The following is an 11,475-nucleotide window of genomic DNA, read 5'->3' as shown; positions in this document are numbered from 1 at the left end:
TTTTTATGGTGTTTGTGGTATTGTTGTGAAGCTCCTGCATTCCATCCTGAAGCAGCCTGTCAATCAAGGCATTCAGCAGCGAGAGTTGTGACAGTGGCTTTTTTTTATTGTAAATGTGGTAATGTTTTACTTTAGTGTAACAACAATGCAATTCAAAATAGTAAGAATTCATGCAAATGTATAATTCATTTAAGATGACAATAAAATGCATATAATGCACTACATCCACAACACGACACTGCATCCTTATAGTAAATGTAAAATCATTTCATGATTTTCATTTGTTAGTGAGTAAACATCCATTTCAAGACAAAAAAATTATTTAAATTATTTGTATAATTTATGCATATAATGGATGCCTCCATTGAGAATTTTGCCTTTATCAAGTGTTCCAAATTGATATTTTTATTTATATTTTATTTAGAAAGTAAGTTTTTAACATAAATATTAACTATTATATCAAAAGTTGAATATTAAAAGTAAATAGTGCATGCAATTAATATTAAATATTAAACTGAAATATCTGAGCAAATTTGCAGTAAAAGTTAATCAGGCAGCCAGTTTTATTAGATTATGTTATTAGTTCATAAAACACCTATTGCACTAAAACATAATGTTTTAGAACAATTAATATTCTGATATCAGTAAAAATTATATACTGTAGACATTCAATTTGGCTACAATTATTCAAGTCATTCCATTGCATAGTGTTGCCTCTAGGATACAAAATAACCCTCCTCCCATAATTATTATTTTAATAAATGTTTTGTCCATTTTATGTAAGAGAATCAAACATTATGCTATCAGAACTTCTGCAGGGTTAAAAGCAAAAAGGACACTTACTTTAACACCATATGAATCAAACAAGCCTTCAATGTCCTAAAATAAAACATGACAATATGTTTACACCACATAAAATCAGTTTTGTAATGAAGTAAATTATGTATAGGCATTGAGTAACCATGAAAACCTTCATTTCAACAGCTCTCCCCTGTGGACCAGCATCACCCTGTTAAATAATACAGTGCCAGGTATCAGTGCTTCTGCAGCATAGATTTATGGAGATAACTTGTGCAATCAATGAGATGTAGAAAGCTTTGATACCTTTTCTCCTTTCAAACCCATGTCTACTTTCTCTCCCTGCCAACCAAAGGAGAAAAATTACATATCGCCTGAGAAACTTTTCATTTCTTCAAAGTTTCTTGGCAAACTATATTTTACCTTCATCCCAGGAGGACCCTGCAAACACAGTATGACCTGAAAGTCAGTGCAATATGAACGGATAATGGTAAAGATGCACATATTCACAATGCCATTATTGTGACACTCACCACCACATCAGGGGGTCCCATTGGTATGGGAAATACCAATGGGACCCCCTGATGTCCTCAGTTGACATACCCTGAGAACAAACACAAATATAATTTACCAACAGTCATTGTTAAAAATAAAGTTTGCCTAAGCTCAAACAAACAAATGATCTCTTGGAGAACAATAGGAGGACCTGGCAAGCCTGGAGATCCTGACTCTCCTTTTTGACCTTCCTTTCCCTAAGCCATTAAAATGACAAAAATAAGGAACATATTATGAACATAAATTATATAAACAAACCATTTAATTATATCACAGTTAAAAATTTATTTAAAGAAAGTATTGTTGCATTATTACGTTTGATTTGGATTATCTTACTTTTGCACCAGGTTAACCTTTTTCACCCTATTCATTAAAATAAGAAAGGATGTTAGCCAAATTTATTTCAGCTGAAAGGAATAGTTCACCCTAAAATGAAAATGTGCTTAAAATTGACCATCAATGAGTTTGTTTCTTTATCTGAACAGATTAGAAGAAATTTAGCATTGCATCATTTGCTCACCAATGGATCCTCTGCAGTGAATGGATGTTGAGAGTATAAACAGCCGATAAGTTTATTTTTGTGTACTGTTTTTATGAAATTTATCATTGCATTATTTGGATGTTGAGAGTATAAACAGTGAAAAAGTTGTCTGAATCAGGAGCGAAATATGCACAGATCAAGCACCGTTTACAAGCAAAACAGTTCTTCACAAATACAAATATGGATTTTGAAGTGAGAGGAAAAAAAGGGAAGGACATTTTCACTGGAGGAAGCATTATTATAGAATATGGTCTGGTATATAAACATCTTAATAATGGATTTGTTCCTTACAAACACAGTTTTTCACTTCACAAGACATTAATTGATGGACTGGAGTCGTTTAGAGGATCCAGTGGTGAGCAAGTGATTTACTGTAATGCTAAATTTCTCCAAATCTGTTTCAATAATAAAACAACCTCGTCTATATCTTGGATGGCCTGAGGGTGAGTACATTTTTATCACATTTTCATTTCTGGCTCAACTAATCCATACAATATAATGGAATACTAGTTCATATCAGTCTGTTGTCCCACCTTTGTCCCTTCATCACCCTTTTATCCTTGTTCTCTATCTGAAAAAAAAAACAGTGTTTTGATTTTATAAATAAGTTCAAAGCCATTTAGAACTACAATCATATATTACACTTACATCTTTTCCAGCTACTCCACGTTACCCATCAACACCAGGTTTGCCCTACAAGAGAAGTGAACAGAAGATAAGAAAAAAGAGGAAATGAATAGCTTTGTTAGAGATTTTATGGTTTATAGCTGCTGTAAATGTCACTATACTCACAGGTGTCCCAGGTAAACCAGGCATACCAGTTATCCCAGCAGGTCCAGGATCTCCTTTCTGTTAAATTAAACAGACATGCACGCACACACAAAACCCTGAAAAGCACAGCATTAACTCCAGCCACTTTAATTATGATAATAATCTGCCCTTCAAGAACTAAAGATAACCTTAAAGTGCATATAATTGTTGGATTTATTATTATCATCATTTTACATGTTTAAGCTAACTTCTTTATTTCAGCTGACATTAAGCAAAATGACAAAAAGTCTTCTACAGACTCATTAGCAGACATTGTGTAGACATCTGATGCACTTTAAGACTGTACACTGGTCGCACACCCTGCAATTCAGTTAATGTCACTGAAATTTAAAACATGAATCACATGATAAATTATCACAAAATACTTTTTATTAAGCAAACTCAGTGGTCCTGGGTCCCCCATCTGTCCTAGTTCACCCTACGTACACACAAAAACACTGATAATTATAACTTAAAACAATTACAACAACACATATGAAGAGAATGATTAGCTGTCACCATAGTTTAGAAAAAGTTGCACAAATTAAAATTGAAACAGAAGTAGTCAGACCTTAGATCCAGGCCTTCCTGGTTAACCATCCACACCATCTGTTCTTTACTAGATCCAAGCTAGAAGTGAAAGAAAATTGAGCTACATTAAATAATGTTTCAAAAAAAAAATAGTCTTTCATCTGCCAATAATTAAAAGGCATGCCATCTGAAACATTAAGAAAAATATGCAGGAAAAAAAAAGCATCATAATGAATTCATAAAGGTGGACGTGACTTTATAGTGGCTCACCAGTGAATTCCCTGAAGGTCCTGGTTTACCTTCAGGACTCTAAGGGAGAATAAAAACAACCCATATCATTCTGTTTTTATTAAGTATATATATATTGTACATCAAAAGTGGAAACCACACTTACAGGTGGTCCAGGACGTCCTGTCTTCCCTCGGAGTCCTGAACTAGGGAAGAAGAATTCTAAGAATGTGAAGTTATTGACAATATCTACTATTTACTAATAAAGATAACCCTGAAATAGTCGAATAAATGCTACAAAATAAATAAACAAAAAGAGCAATACAGGCTTGACAGCTTTTGACATGTGTAACAAACCAACCAACTGAAAATAACATGATTACATGAATATTAATTTATGTTGAATAGCTTGATTATAATACCCAGTAAGGAGAGTAAAACTCACTTGAGTGTCTCCCTGTGGTCCCGGCCTTCACTGTAGAGAATAAAATATTAATATGGTGACTCTTGCTCTTTAATTTATCATTAGAAAGCGTGACATGAAAAACTGTGATTCTGTTTTGTGAGCACAGAGCATGACTGGCCCTTGAAATACTGATTTTGTCTTAAAAAAAAAAAAAAACTATCATAAAAATAAAAGCATTGCTTTTTAATAGCAGCACGTACCGGCTCGCCTTTCTCTCCTTTGTTTCCCTCTGGATCTTGGAAGGGTTAAAATACAAAGGCAGATAGAGAATATCTGATTTGAACATAGAGAGATGTTAGATGAAGACTGTTGAAAAAAATTGGGGGAGACAAAAAAAGAAAGTTCAATAGACAGATGGAAAATGTGACTTAGAGGTTTAGAAGAGAGAAAATACCTTGACACCTCTCTCTCCAGGTTCTCCTGGTGAATTATAAAAACAAAAAACAAACTCAATAATAAACATAATAAATGTAAATCTAAAGGTTTTGTGTGAGGTTGAGGGGATCTCAGTATATAAACAATAAATGTCAATGGAAAGTCTTCAACATGATAGAAAGACAAGACTGTGTAAAGGTATGGGTCTCTCTGTGCTTGTTGTTGATTCTCAACCTCAATCCCATCTCTCCTTTCAGTCCTGGCAGACCCTGAAATCCATTAAAGCAGAAAATTTAATTTAATATGAATGAAGCATTAATTAAAAAGAAAACAATGGGTATTTAATGGCAAAGTAACCCATCTATCTCTGATATCCTTAGTGCAATGATGCATATAGCACACACACACTCCCATACTTCTTGTATCAGTCACTCTGGGCCCTCAATTGACTTACATCTTTACCTGTTAGTCCTGGCGAACCAGGGTTGCCCAAGAAACCCATCTCCCCTTTCTCTCCTTTGGACCCATCACCACCCAGGACACAATCAAAGGAAGTGTTTATCTAAATGATCCATGTTTCATTTAATCTTTTATTCACTCTCTTTGCTAGATACTCACAATCACGGTTGTATTCTTATATAATTTCACAGGTATTAAAATACAGGAGTGTAAATGTGAGTATAACAAATTTACTTTAGGCCCAGGTTTCCCTGATAGTCCAACATTACCCTGCATTAAAAAAAGAGAGACAGAATTGTCTACAAAATCTAATTTTTTTTTTTTACTTAAATAGAGATAGAAAGAATTGTAAAAAAAACTTACTTGTATTTGCAATGTTATACAATATATATAGTTTTACTGTATTTTTGATCAAATAAATACAACATTGGTGAGCATAAGAGACTTCTTTCAAAAACATTGGCTAATCTTATCGACCCCAAACAGTATATTTCATATAAGGCATGTAAAATTAACATGTGGACATTTTTTCAGTTTTCTGCATTGTGTCCTGTGGTTAGAAGAGCACACTTTTCTATACAGGCCAACCTACAAGCCTCAATAAACACACACTCTTTCTCCACTCGCTCCTTTGGGACCAGGCTGACTGGGGATTCCAAATCCAGAACTGCCCTTCAAAAACCCAGGAGACAACAAATCAGGACATTCAGACTGGCAGCTGATCAATACATACAATTAACTGTACTTTCACATCCAAAACAGTAAACATACACCCAACTTTTCACCTTTATCCCCTTGATCTCCTTTGATTCGTTGTGGTCCCGGTGGCCCAACTTGTCCCACATCCCCCTTTACACACAAGGGATAACCTAGATTAAATATCTCTGCTTAAGACCGTTTGAAATAATATGAAACCAACCAACAACCAATATTGACAGGTGTCCTCAAACTCAGTTTGGTTTATCTAGAAGCATCACTTAAAAACTTCTAATGAAATGCACCATTCGTATAGATTTTACCCCTGGAGTGTTTTGGAACTTGCAACAAAACTTTGCAATCTATAAAACTGTATTTTTTCCTTTGTGTGTTCACTGACAAGCAGACCCAGGGGAGCTCTTAGTTTCATATTGGTGCTCATGGCAGTAATTAACCGTGTTTAAGTTGTCCAAGTGCTGGTTTTCATAGTTGCAGCTGAGGAAAACCCAAGGGGAAATAATTCAGATTTCATTCATGAGCTGGGTTGTAAAACACAAAGGTGACCTGGCTTTGGTGCTGAAAGTTATTCACATATTTATTGATTATCTTACCCTAGCACCCTTTTTCCCAGGAGGACCAAGTATCTGTGAAATGTGAGGGGAATTATTAGCAATACTCTATTCTTAACCAAAAACATGTTAGACGAGAAACTGAGGAATTCTGGGACATCAGTTTTACCCCTTTAGCTGGGTCACCAGGAGGACCACGCTGCCCCTGTGAATCAAACACAGAAATACAAATCCCACATTGTTTAATTGTAGACAGCTGTAAGCGCTGATGTGATAAACTGCATAAATTACCATGCATTAATTGACTACATATAATCGACGCTCAATGTGAAATCACACAAATTTACATTACAGGGCAAATAAATGGTAGGTTCTGAAACATTGGCTGATTGCATTGCTGTATGTTTGATTATATACACTTATTAGTTTTCAAGGGTAGTTGAAATAAATTAAACTCATTATTTAGAAGGAGATGTCCACAAAGTTTGGGCAGTGTAGTTAATTAGAAGTTCTAAATTTGGTTAAATGAAGAAAATAGTTTAGATTCACCTCATCACCCTTTCGTCCAGCAGCTCCAGGGAAGCCCTAAAGTTTAAAAAGAGAAAGTAAACTTTCCCTCTAATCACTGCAAAAACGATGAAATTAGTATTCAGCAAATATGAATGACCTCAGGTGCACTGAGAGATGTTAGATCTAGTGTGGGCTCTCTGAGAGCATCTTTTAACATTTTATCATGCCATAGTGTTTCTGAGGGAACCGAGGGATAATGAGGAGTCGAATCGTTGGAGAGTGTCCTTGATCTCCTCTCTGAAGCCTTGGGTTTAATAATGACTGCAGAAGTTTAATTTGAAACTAACTGAAAATCTGAATGGCCAGAGAGGGACACACAGTGACAAGGTTGCATATGAAGGATATAATATAGTATTTCTTAATGTTTCATGTGTGTAATTCTCTTGCCGTCTCACAATTAGGTGGAAACACCATTCAAATCTTTCTCTTTTTAATCGGGTCGATAATAGATCCTTAGCTATGACGTGTATTTTGGAGTCCATCACTGGCCAAAGAGCAGCGAGGAGGTGTTTTTACTTTTTCTTAATCGACTTTCAGTTTCCCCAGAGATCTACAGCTCATCCTTGCCCTTGATAGAATTTTGACAGCACCATACAGAGTGGAAAAGTTTGAAGAGCGAACAAACTAATAAGGATTTGACTTTTTAACAAAGCATTTGTGCAGTGCAGTGATTTAAATCCATTAACTGGTTCATCACACATCTGACCTTTTCCAACAGCAGCTATTTATATTTTTCAGGGAAGTGAACAGGTAAAAGTTATGGACTTAATGCAACTCCCGGAGGCCCGATAGGCCCAATTTCCCCATGTTCACCCTGTCAAATAAAGCAAGTTGTTGATTAGGCTGAGGGATTTATTATTTGTAGTTTATGTAATTGAAAACAAATAATACCCACATGCAAAAAAATAATGCACCATCAGACAGCCATTATTGTAAAATAAACATGAGAAGATGGTCAGGTCTTGTTTCATCCTGAACAGTTTTATACTGTGATAATGACCAGCTGACTAAACATTATCCAATTTATAACATGCCTGTTTACCAAATATACAAATCAATGAATACAAAATATTGATATGAGTCGAGATTATATTATTATGTGAGAGGAAAGTGCCAGAGGAGTGATACAAGAGATTTCAAATTTCTATCCCAGTGAAATATACACTTAAGTATCATAAAATAAATGTTTGACCACAGAATGACAGAATTCACCAATTAGAATCAAATGTTTCAGAGAGCATCTTTTAATTAAGAAGAAGCATCTCATGATTTTGTTTAGCGCATTTGATGTTTAAAATATTCCATATTTTAATGAAGAAACTAAATTCTGACCACAAGACCAGTGATCTGAACTGATTTTTGAACATGTTGAAAAGTCAAGTAGGATGTATTATGGATCAGGTTATTAAACACAGAGCAGCAGCAGCAGCAGCACTAGACAAAAGCACTGACTTGACATGATTGATTTTTTTTTATTTTAAGAGAAAGAGCAAATCGATTAAATAAAACAGAAGAAAGAAAGTCTTGTGCATGACTAAATTGTGTAAAATCATACCTTGTCTCCTTGATCTCCTTTAAAACCCTTTTTCCCCTAAACACAGGCAAAAACACAACAACATTGAAACACCTGCCCATTATAAAGCACTTAACATTTCTTAAACAAAATTGCATCTAAGGCTGTTTAAAGGTTCAAGTTGATTCTCTGTGGAAGACATAATTTAACAGCACAAACTGACAGATGAAACACTTTGATGTGAAATGGCTGTGTATAGTTTGACAAACCCGAGGGCCTGTGATCCCTTGGACTCCTTGGTTTCCTGCTTCACCGTTTGGATGAATATGGAAACTGCAAATTACATATTGCACAAGACAACAGTCTTTTACTCTGCTGCATTGATTTTAAATACAACACACTTACCATTGGGCCTTGTAGTCCTTTATTACCCTGCAAAATTTTTCACAGGGGAACATACATGAGTTGAATGAAATACTAATATGATTGTGCTTTGAGTACATCAGAAATATATACCTTTTCTCCTTTTGGCCCAGGTGGACCTTGAACACCCTGAATTCCGATACCTTCCTCTCCCTTTATGATTAACACAAAATAAATTCAATCAAACAACCAGCTGCATTAATTTTAGCTCTATGCAGTCCTGGCAGAGAGGAAGGGCAATTTTTTATAGCTCTCCGAACAATGAGACTTCTAAAAAGATAGCAGGCAGATGAGCAGAGAGATTTAATTTATGCATCTTGGGCAAACTGTAGAAAGTCGTTGCTTAAAATAGCTTTTAGACCACTGCTGAAAGTACAAAATGACATATGAAACTGATTTAGATGTTCTCAAACCTTCTCCCCCTTCTGACCAGGAAGTCCTGGAAGTTCATCTACCCCCACTTGTCCTGGTAAACCTGGTAGACCCTAGAAAAACACATCCACAAGATTTAATTACTTATTTCATTTTTTGACATTTTAAAATACAACCTACTAAATGGCTCACATTCAAGAAAAATGGCGAACATTGCTAGTAAATTTGTAAAAAATAAGTTAACAGGAAATTTAGAAATAGTATTTTCTAAGCAAATGATCTTTGTTGTATTTATTAACAACTTAAAAAAAATTATTTGAGGTATACGTATAGCTGTTTCTACATATTAATCTAGGATAGCAACAGTATTTGTATTTTTAGTATTAGTACTTTCAAATAAAAAATAAATAAATAAATAATACACAGAGTAGCTTTGAGAGACTAACTCCTAAAACATTACTTCCATGCTCCCCCTTTTCTCCTTTGGGTCCTGGTTTTCCACGTGGTCCCTGAAAAGTGTGAGAAGCATTATAAACACACATTAATAACTTATTTTGCATGTATATTTTATATAAAATGTTAAATGGTAAAATGTTCCTTGAACAGTAGATGACTTACTTTCGAACCAGATTCTCCAGTCTCGCCCTAAGAGGAAGTCAAATGAATTTAAATGCCACACATACTGCATGTTACTTTGAGTAAGGACTTGTATTGTTAACTTTACATTGTGCATTGAAACGAAATCTTATTTACATACAGTAAAACTTTAACAACTAACAAGAGATGTGCATGCGTGCATACTACTAATATTTCATACAAACCTTAATAGAGAGTCCAGGAGAGCCTGGAGGCCCAGGCAAACCTGGGAGTCCTGGAGGTCCAGATACCCCTGGAGCACCTGGGGGACCCTTTTAATCAAGCACTGGGAAACATCCAAATACAATTATACATTTCAGCAGATTTGTGAGATAAGCTGCATATTTTGCAAACTAAACAGTTTAATACATCTGTATACTGGAGTAGGACACGAGCACTTACAGAGGATCCAGGTTCTCCTTTACGTCCTGGAAGAACCTCCATACCTCCCATAACATATCCTGGCTCGCCCTTCATGAAGAAAAAAGTAGGTCAACTTGATTTAAAAAATAAAGTAAAATAAAACCACCATACAACATATCAAATGCTTGTCGATGACTAAACTTACTCTCTCTCCTCTCTGTCCTTTCGGTCAAGTATTACCAGGAGGCCACTGAGTTTGTGAAGAAGAGAGATAGGAAGAGTTCAAAACGTGAGACATCTAATAAAAGAGGGTGAAACTTTAAAAGAAAGTGGGGCAAATACTCTATACTGATTAGCCATAATCATTCACTCAAAGATAATTGCAGCTTTCCCAGTTCTCCTACTAAGATATATAAACGGTTAGGACATTGCGTACATGTTTCAAATGAGTGAACTAACTACCATTTCCAGACCGATTTAAATATCACCACCTACACTGTTTTTTATATAGTGAGATGTAAAAGAGACACTTACCATGTCACCAGGAATTCCAGGTGCCCCCTGAATCAGATTAAGAGATTGTTTATGCACATTCACAACTGTAATATTCTTAATAATCAACAATAATCTTCTTGATAAGCTACATTTGCTACACATTTGGCCATATTGAACTGAATTTTGATCCTTCTTTTACCCTTTGTCCAGGAGAACCAGGGGGTCCAGTTCTACATGGTCGCGCTGGTAACCCTGGGATGCCATACATCCTGGGAAGACCCTGATGAATGGGTGCAGAGTGGGAATAATACAGGCAAAAGCATTTGAATTAGTACCTTATATAATATACACAAATACACAGAAAATGTTTGATACTCCTCATATATAACAGAACATCTTCAGTGCACATATTGCTTTGAAATCAAATATAGAGCAATATAAATCCACGCATTCACATTGATGCATATCACAAAAATAAATAAGGAAGCATCTATAACAATGCTGATCTTGTTAGCAAGACCTGTCACATTTCATTTGTTATTCAAAAGAGTCCTTTTGATATGACAAGCGCTTTCATGTGTTGCCTTCTCGAAGAGATAACAGGAAGAAAAAAAAGCAAAGTATGAATAGCACGGAGACGGATCTGTGATATTAATAATTAGATTTAATCCTTTAATCTACTAAAACAACAACCGAGTCATAAAAACAATCTCATTATTAACAAAATGGCTCGTTTCAAATATTAAATGCTCCAGTAATTAACATACACGTCAACATGTAATTATGAAGAGGATGGCGGTGTTTTATTTATGTTTAAGTTTGTGTTGTGGAATGAACAACGAACATGTACTCACCCGTTCACCCTTCTCCCCTTTGACCTTTAGAGAAAATGATGCCCTGCTTGAGTTGCTATGTCAACCAAAAAAAAAAAAAAAAAAAAAAAAAAAAAAAAAAACCAAAACTGCAAGATTTTTATATTTTCTGAAGACATTGTGTGTGCAAAACTAGTGTTGTAATTGTTAACTAAAACTAAGACTATTAAAAACATTCTTGTTATCTAAAATAAACTATACTT

At 35.0% G+C, this 11,475-nt stretch overlaps 1 protein-coding gene and 2 long non-coding RNA genes across 3 annotated transcripts; all 3 read right to left on the bottom strand.

Moving 5' to 3' along the window:
- Positions 1 to 27: 27 nt before the first annotated feature.
- Positions 28 to 1,241, bottom strand: LOC122134304. The gene is made up of 4 exons (XR_006156115.1): positions 1,105 to 1,241; positions 971 to 1,009; positions 844 to 879; positions 28 to 56 (listed from the first exon to the last, which is right to left on the bottom strand). It is a non-coding gene; the product is annotated as an uncharacterized LOC122134304 (long non-coding RNA).
- A 4,009-nt stretch (positions 1,242 to 5,250) lies between these two features.
- Positions 5,251 to 6,612, bottom strand: LOC122134264. Its single transcript, XR_006156114.1, has 4 exons — positions 6,578 to 6,612; positions 6,198 to 6,233; positions 6,071 to 6,103; positions 5,251 to 5,612 (listed from the first exon to the last, which is right to left on the bottom strand). It is a non-coding gene; the product is annotated as an uncharacterized LOC122134264 (long non-coding RNA).
- A 169-nt stretch (positions 6,613 to 6,781) lies between these two features.
- LOC122134349 (collagen alpha-1(XXI) chain-like) lies at positions 6,782 to 10,141 on the bottom strand. Its single transcript, XM_042735643.1, has 9 exons — positions 9,945 to 10,141; positions 9,728 to 9,828; positions 9,525 to 9,551; positions 9,367 to 9,415; positions 8,948 to 9,019; positions 8,628 to 8,687; positions 8,381 to 8,543; positions 8,154 to 8,189; positions 6,782 to 7,412 (listed from the first exon to the last, which is right to left on the bottom strand). The coding sequence occupies exons 1-7, from the start codon at positions 10,017 to 10,019 to the stop codon at positions 8,421 to 8,423; spliced, it is 507 nt and encodes a 168-aa protein (XP_042591577.1). The 5' UTR covers positions 10,020 to 10,141; the 3' UTR covers positions 6,782 to 7,412; positions 8,154 to 8,189; positions 8,381 to 8,420.
- Positions 10,142 to 11,475: the final 1,334 nt, after the last annotated feature.

The sequence above is a fragment of the Cyprinus carpio genome, chromosome A4 (assembly GCF_018340385.1).
Source record: "Cyprinus carpio isolate SPL01 chromosome A4, ASM1834038v1, whole genome shotgun sequence".
NCBI lineage: Eukaryota > Metazoa > Chordata > Actinopteri > Cypriniformes > Cyprinidae > Cyprinus > Cyprinus carpio.
Note: the sequence above shows the minus strand (reverse complement) of the source record. Positions and strands in the feature narration are given on the sequence as shown.

Bases quoted from the DNA above. Each gene is read 5' to 3' on its own strand.
- LOC122134349 (XM_042735643.1), bottom strand. From the start codon at position 10,019: ATGAAGGGCGAGCCAGGATATGTTATGGGAGGTATGGAGGTTCTTCCA. The intron at 9,416-9,524 runs GTAAGTCATCTA...CACACTTTTCAG, and splicing joins CTGGAGAATCTGGTTCGAAA to GGACCACGTGGAAAACCAGG. The intron at 8,544-8,627 runs GTATATATTTCT...AAAATTTTGCAG, and splicing joins CTGGGCCAAAAGGAGAAAAG to GGTAATAAAGGACTACAAGG.